The sequence below is a fragment of the Pteronotus mesoamericanus genome, unplaced genomic scaffold (assembly GCF_021234165.1).
Source record: "Pteronotus mesoamericanus isolate MK-2021 breed Mesoamerican mustached bat unplaced genomic scaffold, CSHL_Meso_final contig_73, whole genome shotgun sequence".
NCBI lineage: Eukaryota > Metazoa > Chordata > Mammalia > Chiroptera > Mormoopidae > Pteronotus > Pteronotus mesoamericanus.
This window is the reverse complement of record NW_026555245.1, coordinates 33,753,564-33,775,800: the sequence shown is the minus strand read 5'-3', so window position 1 is coordinate 33,775,800 and position 22,237 is coordinate 33,753,564. Positions and strand designations below refer to the sequence as shown.

Here is a 22,237-nt window from a genome sequence, read left to right as displayed (position 1 = left end):
GATGCTGTTGCCAAAGATACTATAATTATCTGCAGACAAAATTCAATAGCGTTCCATTCAAAATACATGCCACTCCTTAGAAGTGTTTTTGGCCACTCCCGTTACTCTGACTTCCAGCTCAGAGGCAATCTTAGGCCAAGAAACAGTCAAGATTCTATTGGGTATGGAAAAAAAAACAACTGGAAGGACATACACTAAAGTATGAATAATAGCTACTTCTTGGGGTTGGGATTATGAATTATATCTGTTTTCCCTGCGTCCTTATGCTTCTGTGAACTTGGACTCATTTTTTTGGAATGAATTTATCTTGCCGTTGTATTATAAAAATGCAAAGCCACACCACAAAAGTCTAATTGCATAGGCTGAGTTTTGCTTGTGATATTTAAGTTCGATTACACAAGCTATTTTTCTGCACCACTTGTTGATTTTTGTGGAATTCTTGTGGAATGAGGCAGCTTGGAGCACAAGACTTAGATGCCTGAGTCAGTCCCAGTCCTCCTCCGAAGGAGACTTGGATTTAGCCCTTCACGAGGCAGTACGACGCATGATTCCAAGGATGCTTTCCGTGCAGACTGAGTCTCTGAAAGACTATAACTAAAAAAAAATAGTGTGTGTCCAAAACACATGCTTTACAAAGTGAGTCCAAGATTTATTTTCACATGTTCTTTGGTGATGAGACCTCAGACTGCTGTGTAAAATCACGTCATAAGCTAAGACGGGCATACTCAGACGTTATGCCTGGGAGGTTGTTTCTTCTCATCTGTTCGTGTCTTTTCTTGAACATCTTAACTCCATTTTGGTATCCAGTATCCTGTATTGGTAGGGTCAAGTTTGGCCATTGCAGGCTGATCTTAAAACTATATTACTCCAGCCAATAGATCCCCAAAACAGAGTTTTTCTATTCCCCAATACTTAGTATTTTTTAGTTTAAATAAGTGAACCAAGCATGCTAGGATAAACTGATGTAGCTACACACAGCAGAACATCACATGCATATCACTGTCACTACTAAAAACATGGAAAAATAAAATAAATTGGAGTTTTTTTGGCTTTCCATATGTAAATATCTTTATGCCTCTGTATTTCACAACTAAATACATACATAAACAAACATTTCCCTATGATTTCCAAAAATTGGCGGCTTCAAATCCAACAATTTTTGTGTAACTCTCAAATTATTTTGAGTAATATTTCATCGGTGAGAAAATTTTTTAGTTCTTCTGAATTTGCTAGAAAAAGAAAACATTTGATATACCTGATCGCTCAGGTCTGATTCTGATGAGCATTCGATACCCTTGGCACCCCCGACCCTGAACCACACAGCCTCACTGTCTCCTGGAACCCAAGACTTTACCCTGCACAGCCAGAGGGTCTAGAAAACTTTTAATTTCCCTCCCTCTGAAGTCATGGCAGACCTCGGTGGTGCCTGCACACAGGTCACCTAGAGCTGCTCAAGAGAGCAGCCGTGCTGAGTATGCTCAGAAGCCTGGGGAGGAATGGTACCAAACCCTTGCCATTTGGTGCAGCCCCAGGCTTAGCACCCCTCAGAGACCACCATCTCCTCCCTCAGCCCAATATTTTAGGATATTCTTTCCAATATGATTCTCCCCCATTGACTCCAGTTGCTTTCTTCATCACAGAAAAAATCGAGCTCCCGAACAGCACCAGCACAGAAGTTGAAATGACGCCATCCAGTGAAGCTTCGGAACCTGTACAAAATGGAAATCTCTCCCACAACATTGAGGCCGCAGAAGCCCAGGTAGGGCCTCTTTTCATTGTTTCTCTGGGCCACTGTTTTCTGATATCTAGTAGAGCACCACAGAGGCTACATTCTCCCTGGAAGCCCCAGCTCCCACGGGGGAAGACACAGGCAGAGTTTTATTTATCCCTTGTGTGTATTTCCCCGCACCAGCCCAGGGCCCCACATGTGCCACGCTCTCCATCTATTAAATAAATACACATTCTGTCAACCACTGTTTCTCAGGGCCAGGTTGGAGGACTCACGCAGACCCCTGGGCCATACCTCAGACTGATAAAGCAGAATCTCTGGGAAACATCACCCGGGATCCGCATATTTAAATTAGCCTCCCAGGTGATTCTTAATGCATGATAAAGTTTGGTAGCTGCTGCAAGCTAATCCTTTCTCTGTGTCTTTAAGGTCAGGGTTAAGTAACAGAGAAAACACAGCCATCACACGTTGGGGAGCCCTATTTGGCTTTCCCAGGCCCTGCAGCTGAGATAGTTACAACACTTCACATCTCCAAGTACTCTGTGCCACAGATGGGGTAATAGGCTCTATATATATGTTTTCATCTTTAAACCTCACAGCCCAAACTATAGTTATTTAGTATCTCCATTTTATATTTGAGCAAGCTAAAGCTTAGCAAGGTGAAGTAGTTAATCAGGATTACCTAGCTTGTAGATACCAGAGCTGAGATCTGATCTCAGGACTGTCCAGATAGAGCACCTATTCTGTTTCTACCACACAACTCTGCCTCTAACCAAAGTTGCTCAGAAAAATAAGCAGGGAAAAAAAAGTAGGTGGTACTTGTTAGATTTCTGGATCTCTTCCTGATCAAGTGGATCAGAATGTCTAAGACACGGGTCCCAAACTTGCATTTTAATCGGGTACCCTAGATCAGTGTTTCTCAAACTTTAATACACCCATGCATTTCCTGGGAGATCGTGTCAAGATTCAGATTTGTAAGGTCCAGAGTGGGGCCCAGAGTCTACAATTCCGATCATCTCCCTGGTGATTTGATGTCACTGGTCCAGGGACCACACTTTGAGTAGAACTACCCTAACATCTGAGACGCACTTCTCAGGACAGGATTTTCCCAATGAGATGAAAAGTTAATGCCGTGCCACAAAGAGAGGCCAGACTACAGTGAGTCAGTGCCAGCGCTCTCTCCACCTGTGTACAGGACACACTCTGCCACAGAAGGAGTTCGCAAGTCAGGGAAAAACACTGATTGTCTGTTGCCCTTATTCCTTGAAGGAATATGCAAGGAAAATTTCTTCATAGAAAGGAAAGAAAGATGTTGAGCACCTTTCACATACCTATTTGTCATTTGTATTTCTTTGGAAAGACAACTATCTAGGTTGTCCTTTTTTTTTTTTTTTCTATTGAGTTGTAAGCATTCCCTATATATTATATATTTTGGGTATTAACCCCTTAAAAGAATATGTACAGCTTGCAAATATTTTCTCCCTTGCATAGGTTGACTTTTCATTTTGTTGATTGTTTTCTTTGCTGTGCTATTCACAACATATACTTCTACCCAATCATCACATTGTACACCTTAAATGTATAGGATCTTATTTGTCAATTATACCTCAGTAAAGCTGGAAAAAAATAACTAAAGGAAAAGATAAGGAAATGGCAGCTCTTTCTGCCCTTGTCTCCTCTGCCTTCTGGGTTCTCACCCTCCTGCCCAGAGCCCTGTGGTCCCTTTGCATTAGCTCAGGGGTGAGCTGGCAGAGCGACTTATGTCCACATGGATAGGCAGCATGTGGCAGCAGGAGGCAGGCCCCGAGGACGTCTGGTCGCCCTTGGGGATGGCACGATCACAGGTGTGTGGAGGGCAGCCTGGTCACTGTGCCTCTCCATCTGGCTGGCAGAGGGACATCTGTGCCCCCCACAAGGGAGCACCTTGCTACAGGGGAGTAAGTGAGTCCCAGCTGATCCCTCTCTGAGCCAAGGTCTGACCCTCAGGTCTCACACAGAGGAACAGGACAGATTTGTACACTACCCTGCTACACTGAGAGCTCAAGGCCAAACAGGCCTTCAAAGGGCCGCCCACCAGCTGGCTGCAAACAACGTGGTAGTGAATTCCACATCCACCAGGAACGAGTACCTAACCTCACTTTAGTTTCCTCATCGGCGAAGTACAGGTAATAATAGTGCTTGCTTCGTTAAAGTTATTAGGAGAGTTACATAAGATAATGTACATGCACAGAGCTAAGCGTTTCCATTTATATTATATGTTCATACTTACCATATAAATAGCATTAAAGGTATCCCTGCCCCAAAGGAGTTCCGTGTAGGGAAAATTAAAATTTATTGTATATATAAATAATGCTTGGAGTAGTCAGGATGTAATAAGTAAATAAGTAAACATTTGTGGTAGGTATATTATTATGGTCCAATGTCTGTACCAAGTGCTCTGGGATGTAAATATAAAAGTTTCTTAGAAGAGGGAACATTTGAGCTGGGTATTGATGGCTGAGTAGGAGTTTGTCTCTCAGAAAAGGAGTAGGTGACCAAGACGATAATATGTGCCTAGGTATAAAACCTTCAGATGGCAATTCATGTTTAGTGATTGGTAGGAAGACCACTGGAACTGGAAACTGAAACATAAGGTGAGGAGTGAGGAGACATCTACCAGGATAGGTTAACTGGGCTGATATTCTTCATCTGTTCAGTCAGAAAATTTTTAGTGTTCATCTAATTACTATGTGTCAGGGGATGTGCTGGGCACTGGAGATGCTCACATGTTCTGGCAGAGCAGAGAGACTGCGACAAAAACCAAGATATAATTATAGATGGTCATAATGGCCATGAAGAAAGTGAAGCATGATAATGCAGTGGAGGACAGGTAGAAAAGCCCCTTTTGGTTGGGAGATGAGGGAAGGCTACACTAAGGAGGTGGTGTTTGAATGGAGACTGAACTCCAAGGAGCCAGCCAAGGGAACAGTGCCCACAGAGGCAGAAATGAGCTTCGCTTGTTTGAGGAACAGAAGAGTGAGTGGGGCAGGAAGTATGGAGCGGAGGGAGTAAGGATGGTGGCAATGAGGTTGGACAGCAGGACCGAGCAGAACTGGCCCAGCTTGTAAACTGTGATAAGGAAGTTGACTTCCCTCTAGAGCAGCAACAAGCCATTGAGGGTTCTAGTTGTGATCGGCACTTGTAAACGATCCCTGGGGCTGTGGTGTGGGATTGGACTTGGAGGCAAGCACTTGTATACAGGAGTGGAGCAGAGGTCGCTGCAGGAGTTGAGCTGATGGCGGCAACACACCAGAGCAGTAGACGTGTGGTAAAAAGTACATGGATTCTGAAGGGCATTGGAGGTACCACCGAGCAGTCTGAGCTTCCCCTGTTGGGAGACAGGAGCAGGGGCAGCGTCGGCTTTGTAGGACAGGTAAGCCAGCTCTTTCAGAATAGTTGAGGAGGGGCCAGAATGGAAGAAGGCTTGATACTGGGTGGTGAAGTAAGAGCCTGTTTGTTCAAGGATCAACAAACTACGGTCGGTGGCCAAATCTGGCCTGCGGCCTGTTTCTGTACAACCCATGAGACGAGACTGTTTTTACATCTTTAAAGGTTATTTTTAAAAAGCAGCAGCATATGTGACAGAGACCATATGGATCGCAAAGCCTAAAACATTTACTATCTGGCCCTTTACAGAAAAAGTTTGCCCACCCCTAGTTTAGACCATCTGCATTCTTTAAAAAGAAAAAAAAAAAGGATGAGGATGCTCTTCATGTACTGATGTGGAATTAGTTTCAATACATGCTGTTTGGGTCAGCTTTAGTTCAAGCGGTTACTTCGTCATGGCAGTCACTATCACACGCTGTTAAGTGAAAAGGGTGGCACGCCAAATTCCATTCACACTATATTTGTGTGAGAGGGGAAAAAGGAGGGAAGCAGCATAAGCATTTGCTTGGGTTGCTCCTGAAGAAACTGGCCATGCCAGTCACCTCCAGAACAGTGGCCTGGGTAATGAGCAACCAGTGTGAGAGAGAGGCTCCAGTATGCAGTCTTCTGTAGCTCTTGAATTTTGAACCACGTAATTGTATTAACTATTCAAAAATGTAATAACAACAAGTGAGCTAAATGAAAACAGAAACAGTATGCTTTAGTGGTTTAAGAGCGAAGACTCTTGGAGACAGGCCACATGAATTCAAATTCCAGATCTGTTACCAGCCGCGTGACTTGGGACAAGTTACTTAGCCTCTCTGTTCCCTACATTTTTTTTCTGGGTGAAAAAGGGATAATAACAGCACCTACTTCATATTATTGTTGTGAGAATAAAATGCTCTTAGCAGGTCTTGGCACACAATAAGCATTGCATCGGTGTGTGCTATTATTAGACACACTTAGTAAATCTTTTTAAAATCTGCTCTCAAGGTCCATATGACAATGCCTATGGCGTGGATGGCAGTGGCTGGATTTTGGGCTGTTTCTGAGGCTGAATTGAGAAGATTTGCTGTTAAATTAGCCACAGAGAGTGAACAAGAACAGGAAGTTGTAGAGGATGCTGAGGTTTCTGAGCTGGGAAGATAGGGTGACAGGGTAAATGGCGGCCGTGACTCCAGAGCTAGAAGAAGGTTGTGAAGTTGGGGCCAGGCCACCCAAAGCGGTGTCACAGAAATTATTCAATGCATTTATATTGTGTTAGTTTTCTTTCTTTCCCAGTTGTGTTTTTATCAAGCTCCATGAACAATGAGGTGGGCATCCCGACTTTGTTAATGGATGTGAGGAGCCCCATATGCCACGCGCCTATCACTGGGACTCTCCTGAGAGCCTAGTTTCCTGTAATTCACCTGTTGTTTTAAAACCCAATTTACAAATAAACTAATTTTACATCAACAGCTCATTTTTGATAGCTTTCTTCAGTGCAGACTTTACACTGGCAAAGAAAAGCATTTTAAAATATTCTCACAGAGGAAGCCCCTTTGCAGGAGTTTTTGCTTCATCTCTGTATTTTGTGGAACCAGAAAATAATCTGACTTCTTAAACGGCTTAGTGTTAATTATCTTCTCCCAATACCTACTGACACAGTATTGTTGATTCTAACATAGAGGGAGCTGATGTGAGCTGCCACTGAGAATTTACCAACCTTCCAAATGTTCAATGTTAGGAATTCATCCAGGTAGGAAAGACAACTTGAAGAAATATTCTCTCCACCCAGAACCCAGCATCTGTTTATATTTCAATTCCGTCGGTCTAGATGACAGCCAGGTGCTTGCCCGCGACCGGCTTGCTCCGCGAGGCTGCTGGCCCTGGAAGGGGGAATGCCTTGCAAATTTTGTAGATTCTGAAATCTGAAAATCTAACTTGTTTTTAAATTGTGTCCTGCATTTTAGTGTATTGTGAGATTTCTTTTATATGTTGTAGCTTTTATTTTATTTCAGCTCTAAAATTTCTCTCTGTCCTTAGGGAGATCAGAGTTGTCTTGCCTTTGGTTAAGAGTTGCCCAGATCCACCAGTGGGCAAACAGATTTATATAAGAAAAGCACATTCTTAGGAAAAAGAGAGAAATAAGTTTTGTGTGTGTGTGTACAAAGATAAATAGGTAGGTAAGTAGATAGATAGATAGAGAGATAGAGAGATAGAGAGATAGATACAGAGATTGAGATGTGTAAAATGCAGGCTTTTTCTTATTTCCTCACTTTACAACTTAAATATTACCTTATTATGTTACATGCTTCCTATCTCCCTTTGAAAATTCATCCCTGACTTCTTTCTCCTCAATCCAGCATTGGTCTTTACCTAAACTCAGTAGAATTTTTAAATCTGCTTTCAAAAAGCCACATAGTGTTGATAAAAATGTTTGAGTATTATGTGACTATGTAAAGGATGAGTAGGGAAAGATGATGAAAGTGACTGTGATTTTAGATTTCTCTAAAAAAAAAAATTAAAATATCTCTCTTCTATTAAATGTGGATCTCTGAGTAAAAAAAAGCATCCTTATCAAAGACAGCAGTTCATTTTGGATTATTGTTGTTTAAAGTGAGAGCTATGATTTTAGAGCCCCTTAGAGAGACTTCATAATTAACATCAATCACATACATTTGCTCTGTCAGGGATTTCCAAGGTTACCTAAGTAGATAGCACCTAGAATCCATATAACTCTTTCTTTCTAAAGCATTCCCCTTAGGCCCTGTCTGGTATGGCCCAGTGTGTTCAACTCAGCCTGTGCACTGAAAGGTCGCTGGTTCAATTCCCAGTCAAGGCACATGCCTGATTCAGGGGCCAGATCCCCAGTTGAGGACATGCTCTCCCTCTCTTTCTGCCTCTAAAAATGAATAAATAATATCTCTTTTTAAAAAATTTAAACAGTAAAATAAAATATTACCCTTAGTTAGGAAATGTTTATAATCCTACCAGTGGTGAGTTTTCACAGAGTGTTTGCAAACCTCAAGACCTCCTACTATTCAAAGAACAAGTATCTGTTCTAAACGATTAAGGTGTAATAACCAGGTCCACCATTTTTAAAGCTTTAAAACAGCCAAGGGCCACATATTAATGAGATTATTCGATCTCTTGGAACATCAGTGAAACATAAGAATATTCCGGCACCCAAGAAATAGAGGCTTTGGTGGAAAGTGGGGCGACATCGCTCTGTGTGTGACTACCAGGCAGGGCTCAGGGACAGGTGGACGGAGGAAAGCCAGGGCCTGTGGGTGAAGGACAAGATTAGCCAAAGAGTCTCCATACCACTTAATTTTTTTAAGACCTAAGGCTTTTTAGATCTGTGATTGCCTCTGAAAAGAAACTCATGAGTATCAGAGAAAACCCAATACAAACTATAAAACAAACAAAAATAGAAATTACAGTGTCTTACCTACCAAACCTTAGCACATGGGTTCCATTTCTGGAGAAGATAATATTTTTTCTTTCAATCTATACACGTATTTTTTTAAGGAAAAGTTAAGGTTCAGTTTCTATATCTGACAACCTGGACAGAATTTACCAACTGCTTAAGATGTACTCAAGGGCCTTGTGAACACACTTAAAAATAAAATAGATATAGATCCAACTTTTGCATTTCTGCCTAAATTTGAGGATTGACAAAGAATTATATATTCACTAAGAATCTTACTGTTAATTATACTATTTGTCATTGTGTGCTTTCTGAAAGTTTGAAAAATGTCTATTAATCATTCACATAAGATACATTAGGGATGATTAATAAAAAGGAAAAAACTCCATTATCATCCTAAAAAAAATACTGACATTAATATTACTGTTCCGATGAGTAACTCTAATCCAATTGATCATTAAATCATGAGAATGATTTTTGAATTATTTTTTATGATTTCCCAGTTTCTTTTATGTTGGCTTTTCTTTTATGATTTGTATCAGCAGGATTTACGAAGCCAATGAAAACTATGAGAAAACCAATTTACAATAGCAATACAGAAAGAAACCTATCTTGTCAGTAGGTTGCACCTCAGAATTATTTGGGTAAAATGCAAAGTGAAGGAAAGCAATTGCATTTCACCAGACTCTCCAAATGCCATTTTACATTATAATAAATGGTTTTTTGGCTTCTGGGAAAACTAACATCCAGACAGCTTCATCACTCACAGCAAAATATTTTGAGACCTTGGTTTCAATTCAAAAAATGTAGCTGCAAATTAAGTTTTTTCAGGTTGCCAATGCTTAGTGAAATCTTATCATTTTGTGTTTACTATGCTAAATTTTTTATTGTATTTTTTCCATTTCAATTTATCCCCCATATACCCTTTTCTCCTTCCACCCACTCCCCTGCCCCGCCTGCAATCGCCACTTTGTTGCCCGTATCCATGAGATATGCTAAATTCTTCGTTAGATTTTTTCCATCTATATGTAAAACAAACCATATGATAGTAACATAAGAAGAGTGAATTATTTCCTGTCACTAGGAGAGCAGACATTTATCACTTTTTAAAACCTCTGCTACTTAAGTGTTAGCTCCGTTGGTTTAGCTTGTCCACACGGAAGGCAAGACGAAAGTCTCGCTTGTACTGCCTACCAGAAAGAGATGCTTTTTGACTTACCCCTTTTTGACTCATCTCTTAGAAAAGATAAGTGACAGGCACAAAGAAGATAAGAATGGAGTGAAGAGAATGAGGGGCATTAGTAAAAAATACAAATGCAAAGACATTGAGAAACTAAGAGAACAAAAATAAAGAGATTTTTCTAAGACTCAATCAAGAATTAGTGGAGGGGGGAAGGCATTTGAAAAAGAAATTACAGCAAGTGAACCCAATGACATATTGCAAAGTCAAAAAAATCTATTTAAAACTGACATCTTTAAAAAAGATAAATATGGCATTTTGTTATGGCAGCCCAAACAGACTAATACACTGACTATATGGATATTATCTTTTTATCTTACTTCCTTTGTACTAAAGCATGGGTGTAATTTAAGCCGACAGAATGGAAAGCACTCTGGAATGTCTTGGGAGGCACCTTCCGCTTGCCAAATAGTTGTTGGTTTCAGAGCCTTTCACTTTATTAAAGTGTGACTGTGCATTTTTGATGGTTTTACCTTTGAGAGTTCCAACTCTATTGTTTTTAGCTCTGCACAAAACACAGAATCACAAGGTGTCACAATATTTTGAGTCTTGCCATCTGTTTGGAAGTTTTATTTCTGATAGAAACTCTACTTACAGTCTACCTCCTGAAATAAAATAGCATTCTCTCCTTAGGGCTGTGGGATTTTCCCTTTCGTGTTATTTATTCATCTTACCTAAGAGGAAAATTAATTAGATTGTTGACATCACTACAATCAATGAATGCTCAGTAAATGTTGGATGAATGGATAGATGGAAGGACACAATTATTAGTTTCCACTTTCACATAATATAATTGAGTTATAGAATATTATGGCTGAAAGTATCATATTTCACCTAGTCAAACTACTTTCTCATGAATATCTGTGAAGAAATTTTTCCTTAAATATTTATTAAAAATAGTAATAATAATAACCAACATTTATTGTTTACTATGTGCCAGACACTGTTCTAAGTGCTTTTTATGGGTTATCTCATTAATTCCATAACAGCAATAATGTTGTAAGAGAACATTCTGGAGCAGAAGTAGGTCTCTGTCTATAAATCCCTTCTCCAACCATCCCCTCATTAGGTAAGGTGCTGTCAAGGTTCCGTCTCTCCCCACAGCCTCCCACATGCGCACTATACAGACACACACACCTTTTCACCAGTTCCCAAGGAAACCTAATTGGAAAAGTAAAACATGCCACCTCTGTGAAAGACAGTATTTTTAATGCTTCAGTACTGAAAGGGAACAGAGGTAGGAGGAGAAGCAGAGAGTCCATGTTTAAAGAGGCTGTTTTGTTGTGCATATTCTTCGCTGAGGTTCTGTTGGACTTTTGAATGCTGGATGCTGGAGTCTGGAAATAATCCACCTCCTATTTCAGTCCTTGCTAAAGTTAGCCTCAGGAAAGTTTATTATTGTAAAGGGCATAATGCATCTTCTATAGTGTTCCCTTGAGATTCATTTTAGAGGTAGCCAGTGCAGGATTATTCCGTGGTTATGGGAATCAGGGGGCACATCAAGCAATGGAATACACATAAAGTCTCAAGGCCTCATTTTGGCCATTGGTATATTTGGTTCTCACCTCCTTCTACATTAAACCTACGGTAAATTCCTGCACTTTTTTCTTGGACAGAGATGTTAAAGAACAAGTCTTTCTTCTTTCCCTATATTTGAAGTTCTGACATTCATTGAAATCTTATCAGCACTCACATTTCATCTTCAAAATTTGTACCTGGCTCCTTGGAGATATCATCCAATTAAATGTCAATTAAATGCTTAGTGTTTGCTATAGCTGGCATTTTTGGTTTAATAGGTCAAATTTATTATAAAATAAAGCTGGGAAGCCTGGCGTGATTGGACATAAAGCACATTTATACCTATTTTTAAGATTGAGAAATGGAGGCATCATAGAATGGAGGAAGAGCCTTGGGCTTGGAGTAGGAGGGTGGTCACTCAGGCCCAGCCTCGCACCGTGAACTTCCTGCGGCATATCACTTCTTCTCAGGGTCCTCATCTGTCAAGTGAGGAGGGTGATCTCAATAAATCAGGGCTCTTTAACTCTGAAATTCTAGGTCTCCTCTTGGAGCCTAAAACTCCCATTCTAAATGATTGCAGAGGTATGTGGTTGCAGCTTGTCTTTCCTGAGCTACTGTTATCTATGCAATGAATTGCATGACAAATTCTTGGACAGGAGGGTAGTCCAACATTAAAGTAGTCTAGGGGTCAAAGAAGTTCTGCCTCACAATGGCATGGTTTTTAACTGCTGGAGCCTGAATGGCAATGAGGTACACCAGGACCAGATGCCTGCAGATATGTATTCCAGCATTTCCATTGATTTGCCTAAGGTCACACAGCTAATTAGTCACAGAGATGAGATTAATGGCAGAAGGGAAGAGAATCAACATTTATTGATCCCCTCTCTGGTCCCTGCCAGACCCAGTGGATCCTACAATCACCTGAGTTTCTATCCCCAGTTTACAGATGACTGCCTCCCACATAGTCTAGACATTTCACGTTTTGTTAGTGCCTTTTTAAAAACTTGGTTGAGTATGACATTTTTAATATTCTTGATGCACCTACCCAACCTCACTTCTTAGGCTCAGAAAAGTTTTTATGGATCTAGTCACCCTCTTACTCCCTCTGGACTCTGCTGGTGATTCCCAGCATGCACAATACTCTGGATGCTTTGCAGCATGTGGTCATCTTTGTGCATCTTTGCACATGGGCATCTTTGTGGCCAAACAACGTGGAGATATAAAGTGATTTTTTTTACAGATATAAATTATAGAAATAGCAACAACAAATATGTAAGGACCATTCTCTTTAAGTAGAAATAAAAGTCACTTAAAGTCTTCACCTTCACCCAACTTGATCATAGCCCAGCGTTTTAGAGTAAACGAATTGTATTTTTACATGGATAGTTAAGGGCTGACATTTTATTTTATTCAGCATCATGCAAAACTGAAGGGGCTCCTCAATGAGAATAGGTGGCTCTCCTAAGTGCTGAAGTGCATGGTCCTTTTGTGGAGAGACAGAGGAGTGAGAACTTTACTTCCAGCTTGAATCAAACCCCAAATGAGCTAAGTTCTAAGTAGGTCCAGGCTATCCTCTGAGATTGCTTCTTGTTGACTGAAGATGAGATGTTATTGCCAATCAATAAAGCTGAACTTGAAGGTGGCCTATTTTCAGATGCCTCTGGGCTTTCATTTTAATTCTCTGATAGAAAAGATTGCATTAAAGTGGACTCACCTTCACACTGAAATCTTGCACACTGCCCTTCAGAGACAAGAATAAGAAATTGGGATGCTTCCAAGAAATATCTTTCTTGCTATAGATGCAACCTCTGGGGAGATCTAACGTTTATTCTGGGGCTAACTATCCATACCAGGCCCAGACAGGAACAGTGTAAGGCACACATACAAAAAAGCCAAACAGGTTCCCATATTAGTAGACTACAGACAGGCTGCTGCTACTCCTCCCATGTGCTAGATAAATAAAAATCAAAACAGGTCGATTGCTTCAGAGACCTCCCAGTAGATGCTAACTGCCTCCTGGGACTGTCCTCTTCTGCCTGTAGATGTTCTGTGGCCAGACCTCCAGGTTCCAGCCTTCAGTGTTGATAAGTGAATTCTAGAAGGATTTTGTCCGTTTGTTACAAGTTATCACTTAGAATAACATCTCCTGCCACACCATCTTTGCTAAAGTTATCCCCAAAATTCCATTACAGCATTGAGGAATCTTAGTTCTCGGTCTGCCCCACCTTGTTTCACAAAGGTTTGAGGCTGCTAACAAAAATACACACAATGAAAAGGGATAAATGAATACTTTTGAGAGAATTCAGCAAAGGATATGAAGGAAAGGAAAAGAGTAAGACTGGAGTGAGGTACACTGTGATTGCTGGATGGGGGTTGCAAATTTGGCTGTGAAATCCCCAGTGGAAAGCAAAGGAAAAATAGCATCATTTGCCTGATTCACAGTATTTCTAAGACTTTTTCAAAGTGTCTCAAAAGAAGCATGGCTTTTTCTGGTGCTGAGATATTTCTCCCTTGATTCCTCACAAAGAGAACACTGGATCTATCTGGCTAAGGTTCCATTGTGAGCAACCAAAAACCCAAAATAACTGTGGCTTGAGTAAAATAGAATTTTAGTATAAGCAGTATAGGCAGCCCCAGACTAGAATGGCTCTTGCTGGGGTCAGAGGCTCTGATCCTCTTATATTGTTTCTCCAGTTCATGGTCCAAGACAGCTGTTCAAGCTCTGACCAAATGCCCCCATTCTGGCCAGCAAGAATTGGGAAGGAATGATGAAGGACACACCTCCACCCTTTACAGGCACATCCTGGAAGTTGCAGAAGAACCTTGGGATTATGCCCCAGTCAGTCAGAACCTAATCACATGGATATACCTAATTGCAGGAGAGGCTGAAAACGAAGTCTTTATTCCAGGCCTAGGTAAAAGTGGGCTCGCTATCACTAACGCAGATGGGCAATGTATTAATTTGCTTGGGCTGCTATAAGAAAATCACTCAGACCGGGTGGCTTGAACAACGGAAAGTTATTTCCTCACAGTTCTGGAGACTGGAAGTCCAAAATCAAGGTGTCCTTGGGGTTGTTTTCCTCTGAGGCCCTTTTTTCTGACTCCCAGATGGCTGCCTTCTTCTGTGTCCCCACATGGCCTCTCCTCTCTGCATGCAAATCCTTGATGTATCTCTGTGTGTCCTACCATCCCCTTCTTATAAGGACACCAGTCATTTTGCCTTAGGACCCACCCTAATGGCCTTGTTTTAATTTAATCACCTCTTTAAAAGGACCCTACCTCCAAATACAGTCACATTCTGAGGTGCTGGGGAGTAGGGTTTCAACATATGCATTTGGGGAGAACACAATTCAGTCCATAACAGGCAGAATAGATACTGGAGAACAATCAGAAGCTCTTGCCACATTTTCTGCCAGCATCTCTGTAACTGGGTAAATATGTTTTTTGGAGCCATTTGTTCTGTCTCCCCTTTTAAATTCAAGTCTCCTGGAAACCAAGAGTCCTAGAAGACAGCACACTGCTTTGCACCTAAAGGCACTCAGTGCACATCTGTAGGCAATGGTGGCTGCTGCCCAGGGAATCACAGCTGCAGCAATTCTACCCTCTCCTCTTCCCACCACGCTGCTCTGAGTGCCTCAAGGTCTGACGGCCGGCAGACCGCTATGTGGGAACTTAGAGTAGTGTGTTTTAGTCTCCTTTTTTCCATATCAGAGATTGTAAAGCCCTAAAGCAGTCATTGCTGGCCCTGGTTTGGCATAACTCTAGGGCTTCTACAGACATTCTCTGAAGATTTCAAATGACTTTAAACCCTTATATGAAAAGTTGTTTGAATTCTTTTCTGGGTCACTCTAAATTGTTTTGTTTTCTATGGACACCACAGAAATTTTAAGGAGTAAGGATGGGTTGTTGCAAGGTCCAAGCCATGGTACCACAACTCCAGGAAAAGTTGGAAATTCAGGTCCCTAACCTCAGCAGGCGCTCCCTGGGGCTAAGACTAATGAACAAACCAGCAGCCCCAGCTTCGGCAAAGGCCAATGGACCCCAGCCTTGGAAAGGAATTTTTTTCCACTTTTCTAATAATTTTGCAAGCTGTCACCCATTGAACTAGAGTGAGATTGCACTTGGAAAGAAGACAAAGACAATCTCCCTTAAAATATACTGACAGCCTTGCTCCCAAGACACCCCTCGAATCCACCCCAGGGTTCTGGGCTCTTATACTTCCCTATAGCAGGACTGGTCCCCCAAGAAGCCCTTAAGTCCCCATGAGGAGCACTAGTTGTATGGCCTAAGACATAGTCTCTCCTGTCCACTTCTGCCCTAGCAACAGCCACCTCAAATGCATCTTTTGGAAGCTGTACAATATAGCTAATTGTTTGAGTTGGACAGTAGTGTATTTAGAGCTTATGCATCTAAATAGACAATTATTTTCTGCTCTTTGCTAGTGGTACCGCCTGCCTGGTGACTTTGGCAGATGGAGAAAGGATCTAATCCCGTAGGTTATAAGCAGAAGGGTTACTGATGAAATGTCACCATCTGTTGGTGTCATTAAAATGATATGAGTCATAAAGAGTTGCTTATGTTTTTTTCTCACAAAAAGGTTAGCTTAGAGTTTAGAAGAAGTTGCTATAAATTGCGGGTGGTAGTGGGAGACCAGACTGGAGTGTCATCTCTGGAAGGGCGAGGAGCCTAAATCAGGTCAGTTTGCTGAGTCTTCAGGGAAGGGCTGCAAACCTCTGACTGAATAACACCACCTGTCTTGTTTGAGACAGGGTGCCTATTTGGAAGGACGCAACACCTCACCTCTCTCATGGTCCTCCCCAATTCTGAGGCATCTATCAGGTGGGGAGGGGAAAGTCATTTATTTGGGTTAACTGGGAGGGAACAGTTAAAATGCACCTGTGTCCTTAAGCTTCATTGGCCTCGTTACACAGAGATTATCCATATGGCCAGCGGACACTTTGGGAGGCTGGGGATCTCAACAGGGAATGATATTCTTTCCATCCGCTGTATCTCCTGTACAGCACCACCCACACTTCCATCAGGGACAGGAGCCGTCAGAATGGAGTAAAGAAAGCAGCGGGTGAACCACCAAGAATTGCATAGCAAAGGAAGGAGCTTTTGGTTTTGTTGACTTTACTGATTTTCTGGTTTCGATTTCATTGATTTCTGCTCTCAAATTTTAAATCTTCTGCTTACTTTGGGTTTAATTTGCTCTTCTTTTTCTGATTTCCTAAGGTAGAAATGTAGATTATTGATTTTAGATCTTTCTTTTTTTCCAACATATTGCATAGCAAAGGGATGGAGAGCGTGAGAAGTATATTTAATGAGGATCCAGACGACCAAAATAAACTGCGCCAACTTCCTAATTCTGCTTTATTACCTAATCCTCTTAATCCCCTTCTATTTGCTGTTTATAAACTATTTTACCTACTGCCAAGGACATATGCCCAAAGAGAAAGAAACTATTATTACCAACCTTTTCCGGTATGGCTTAAAATTCCTTTTTAATTATTGTTATTATTTTTAATTTAACTCCTGTAGAGTGTGGGTGATTGAGTAAGCCACTACAAATCCTTTTGGCACTATTATGATTTAAATTATAAATAAATATAATGCTCCCTCTAGTTTAGTCCTTATCCCCTATCCAGCTGTCCTGAACCTGCCCCACCTGCCAACTCCTTAGGGAGAGATGTGCCGGTGGGAGTCGGTGCTGTTGCCTGAAATAGTGCGTGGTGCTGGAAGCAAAGCCACGGGGGCAGGAGCTTTATGAAGCCCGTGCGGTTATTTATATGGTCTCAAAAGGAAGCATCCTGGAAAAGTTCCTGCCGATATTTTTAGATCTGATGCTTGGTCCTGCTGCTGCACTTTCATTTTTAAACAAGCAGGGATGGAAGTGATAGATGCTGTCTGCAGGGCTGTTTTGGAGGTTTGGAGGGCCCATCTGACAGGCCAATGGTCATCCTGCCAGCGCCCAGGTCCACCTTCTGTCTCTTTAGCTCTGGGACTTCAAAAGCTGCTGACTTCAGCAGGTGATGAATAAAACCTTGGCTGCCTGCTGCCAAGTCGGAGACTCTGGCGTTTACCCGCTCCCCGCCGGCCCCAGGCCTTGTGCAGCTGACACTTACAGGTTGGGGCCTTGCTCGCTGTCCTCTGTTTCTCTGAGAATGGGACTTATGTCTGCATAATAAGCCTTTGGCTGGAAGTAAAATGGTTTAGATTTTAACAAAGTGATTAAACTGGTTAAAACTCACAACCACACAATAGTGCATGAGCTTAACTCTTCCAAGGCCGCTGAAGGGAGGCGAGTATTGTTACTGAATTATTGCTATAGCTACTTTCATTTGCCCACTCAAAATCAGTGCTCTAAAAATAAATAAATAATAAATATTTTAAGTTTTTTAAAAAATATTTTTCCCAAGGATTTCTATCATGAATCCTGCGGCTTTACACTCAAGGAGATGGGAGAAGGGCAAGGCGGGCATCAGGGCCGTTTGCTCTGCAGGCATGATTTCTCATCAAAAGCTCACGGATCATAGCTGTAGCCCATCCCAGTTGAATGATCAGTTCATTTGAGAAGCTGAAGAGTGTTCAGGAAGGAAAAAGAAAGTTAAGTCCTTGTGGCTGGGCATTGTATCACTTGTCCCTGGGATTCAGACTGGGACAGGTGGGATCCCCTTGCAAACCTACAAAACACATGGATAACATTTCTGGGATGACACAAGAAAAATTCTGAGGCCCAGAACTTTCACCCGTTTCATACTCTTGCTCTTGTGGCCTGTGGACATTATCAGTGTTTTTGTTTTGTTATTTATTTTTTCCCTCTCTCTCTCTACAGCAGCCCACAGAAACAGGTGATGATGAGGAAGACCAGCCTCTCAGCCTGGCCTGGCCTTCCAACCCCCGCAAGCAAGTCACCTTCCTCATTGTTCTCCCCATAGTGTTTCCCCTCTGGGTGACCTTACCTGATGTCCGCAAACCTGTGAGTAGAACATTTCTGAACTGATTCCTTGTTTAAAAGCATGGTATATAACAGTATGCATAGTTTGCTTCTATTGATCTTAAAGGAAAAGGGAATAACATAAATACATGTGTGTGATTATATATGCCTGAAATTTATCTGGAGAGATACACAGTGTTAATGACTGTTTGGGCTACTGATTCTACATAACAAACCACTCCAAAACTTAGTGGTGTGAAACAACCCCCGTGTTATGCTGCTTGTGAATCCTGTGGGCCAGGAATTTAAATAGGGCACTTTGGGGCCTCGGCAAAGAAGGCTTGAATGGCTAGGAATGACCCACATGGCTGGGGCTGGCATCATCTGGAGACTTCTTCACTGACACTTCTGGCGCCTGGGGGAAGAGGTGATTCAAAGGCTGGGCTCAGCTGGATTTGTCTACTGGAAAGTCTAAACATGTCCTCTCCATGTGACTCAGGCCTTCTCACAGCACGGTGGCCTCAAGATAGTCAGCTGTCTTACATAAGAGACCAGGGGTCCAAGAGTGCACCAGCAGCACCAGGTGGAAGCTGCACGCTGTCTGATGGCCTGGTCTCAGAACTCACATAGACTCACCGCAACCCTACTGCAGTGGTCAGAGCAGCCATAGTTTGTCTTGATTAAAGGCGAGGAGACAAAATGTTTACCTAAACTCTGGAAGAGTCATAGAGTATATGACGCTCTTGATAGGAGGAGTGTCAAAGAATTTGCAAACATGTTTTAAAACCACCACAGTATTGTCCTTGAGGAGGGGAACTGAAGGTCTGAGCAGGAGGGTGGCTCACATTTTATTGAATATTTGTATACATGGATTATTCATTCTATTCAAAATATAATTTAAAGAAATGCATTCATGTAGCACAAATGTCTGTATGTCTAATCCCCTTCCTTTATTGCTGTCATTCATGTAATCAATATTATTTTCTACCATTATTGTATACTGGGTTCTACGAACATAATACCATCTAAAGATCAGCAAAGTACAATCTGAATGTGGATCAAATCAAAAGAACATCCCCTCTCAGTGTTGTTAAACCGGGATCTAAGGCCATTCATTGCTACTTAAGAGTAAAGGAACTAGTGAAAGATAAGAAGAAAAAGCTCTACTTGTTATTATGGCCCTACGCACGCATACTCATTCTGCAAAAGTGTATGGCTACTATGTAGCAGACTCTGCCCTAGGTATTTTAAATAAAATAATATTGTGAAATCCTGGGAAATAGTCAGTGTATGAAAATATGTAAATAATTGGCATAAATAGACAAGAACTTAGGTACAAAGAAGTTAACTAACTCAGGCCTGCCCACTTCCTTGGGGATGGAGCTGAGATTCAGTGTCAGGCCTGTTTGACCACACACAGCCTGGCCTTCTCATGTTTCATGATGCCAGAAGGCGCTAATCTGCAAACATTTCTAAAAGCATTTGAAACAGAATACTGTGATAACATCCGACATAATTTAGCATGAGTCTTAAAAGTCCTGTGATGATCCCACTTTCCTCACTTTGAAAGGACAAAGGAAAACCCCTGTGTTATTAGCCTGGCCTATAAATAATCCAGCCTGGTGGAGAGCCACGTCTCGTCAAGGCCAGGCCAGGCCAGGAAAGGACCCCCTCATGTAAGGACTCCCCACATTAGAAGTTTCCTAGTAAACTTAAAGCCATTTAGATTTCTTTATTCAAGACACAATAGCAGAGCATGTGCTCTATGCAAAGGCCTGGCCCCTGGAAACCCACAGCCCAATAGCTGGAATATGTACAGCTTCTTCTTGGCTCACATCACATATTTCTGAAATGTACGTGCTTACATGTGCCTGCTCGCTCACTTGCTTTCTCTCTATGTTCCCATTGCTCTGTTTAGCCCAGTACTTTTATTCAATCCCAGGGAGGAAAATCGTGCCTAGTGCGGTACAGCTCAGAGGAGAGTGGGCTGATTGACTAATAAGAGGATGTCCGCACACAACCACTGAAACAACCAGGAAAATGTGCAGGAATGGGAGGAACATGTCAATAACTGAAGGCTCTCGGGCTTGGGTGGGACTCCTAGAGAAAGGGCCGACAAAATGCTCACCCTCTCTTTCAACTGAGCTAGGAGGACAAGGAAGTTGTTTGAGAAAAGTCAAACCTCTCAACTAGTAACTCCTGGATAACAACCAAGACTCCACTGAGGCAATAGTTACCTGGGTCACAACAACTGTGCTGGCTAATGCTGCAATTCCCAGGGCCGTGAAGCAAGAAAATACAGTTTCCATGACACGGCAACGCCATTGGCAGGTCACTCGCTGTGCAGCACAGCTAGAGAGCCAGCCCCTGCAGGCTGGGCTAGGTTGGCCAGCGGGGCTTTTGCTCATGGCAGCCCCAAATGACATGCTCTAGATTTCCTGGCAGCCGTGACATTCTGCGATTAAGGAAAACATAAAGAGATAACGTCAATATGATATTATAAATTTAAGGTGACCATTTGCCCCAGTTTGCCCAAGATAGTTCCAGTTTACTCTGAAAACACACTGGTTTGGAGGTGAATTACATGGTTATCCTTTACATATACAAAATGCCAACTGGAAGGAAGTACTTCCTCACATACTGCCACGAGGGCCTCTTGAAAAATTATCCAGAAAAAGGAGAAGACAAGTCGAAAATTATTAATTAAAAGACATTTGCTATTCCTCAGGGCCTGGCCACTCTCCCTCCTCAATATTTTTTGAATTACCATCGAGATGACCATTCCAAACCTTGACAATTATTACAAAGAAAAGATGATTTTTTAAAAAATGTATACATCTCATTTCAGAATAAATAGCACTCCCACTTGTTTTTATTTCCACTTTATTTATATGCAAATTATATGACAGTGTTTGTTGTATTATGCACACTTCCAGCTCTGATAATTAGCGTGGGCTTCACTTTTATTGTTTTCTTAAATTAATGGGTTTGTTTTGAAAGAAAAAAAACCCCTAAAATGTAAGCCTTCATGAGGAACATGTCTTTGATTAAAATTGAAAATAATAAAAGAAATAAAGTCTCCAAAAGTTACAGTGTCTCTTGGCCTAGGATGGGTGTTCTTGCACATCAGTTACGTATCTAATGAGGTATCAAAACATGATTCATCAGAGTTAGGAAGATACCTGAGAACCCAGCAAGGTTTTTGCAGTTTTTATCATACACTGATCCATTCTCCAAGTAGATGTATTATATCCACTATGTGCCAAGCACAGTTTTAGCAAGGATTAAATGATCACTAAACCCAAAGAAGTTTACTGATTTGTCCAAGCACACCCAGCCGGTAAGAGGTAAAGCTAAGGCTCTAGGCCAGGTCTCCACAATCCATTTCTCCTCCCTGAGCACTTATTGTGTGCCAGGCACTTTGCTAGACATTCTTTGTGCATAAATCCTCAGACTAATTAGATACTGCTATTCCCCCATTTTACAGGTAAAGAAATTGAGGCTTAGAGAGATTAAATTATTTGTCTCAGGGCACATCACCGGTAATTGGTGAGCAGGGATCTTAATATCAGTCCTGTTAATTCAGAAATCACATTTTTAATCTTTAATAGGATTGTTTTGGAGAACTTTGTTAAATACATATGCCCCAGACTGTCACACAGAGTAGATGCTCAGTGAATATTTGTTGAGTTTAAATCAGTAAGGATATGGCTGATTTGTGCAATGAGCTAATGTTCAGCAACGTTTTGCAAGCCAAGAAAATATCACTCTGATGTACTAAATGCTTCTAATGAGAACATTAGCTGTCAATTATACAAGTAAGCTATTACATTGGGAACAAAATGGCCGGCACATGGACACAGTTTGCTTTTTGCTAATTAGTGTTAGGCCCATCCCAGCAGATGTCAGGATGAGCCACTATTACTAACCATAAATTGACATGTCGGGCCTTGGCTGCAAGGGCTATTTTCTTCCTTCCATGGGGATTGGTAGCTA

At 41.6% G+C, this 22,237-nt stretch overlaps 1 protein-coding gene across 4 annotated transcripts in view; it reads left to right on the top strand.

Annotated features, from left to right (window-relative positions):
• The window catches only part of SLC24A2 (solute carrier family 24 member 2), a 236,597-nt gene that overhangs the window by 188,285 nt on the left and 26,075 nt on the right, over positions 1-22,237 (top strand). For all 4 annotated transcript variants that reach the window (XM_054583207.1, XM_054583204.1, XM_054583205.1 and 1 more), the window contains 2 exons: positions 1,641-1,759; positions 18,140-18,283. In XM_054583207.1, coding sequence (XP_054439182.1) covers positions 1,641-1,759; positions 18,140-18,283 — 263 coding nt within the window. The remainder of the gene's footprint in view (positions 1-1,640; positions 1,760-18,139; positions 18,284-22,237) is intronic.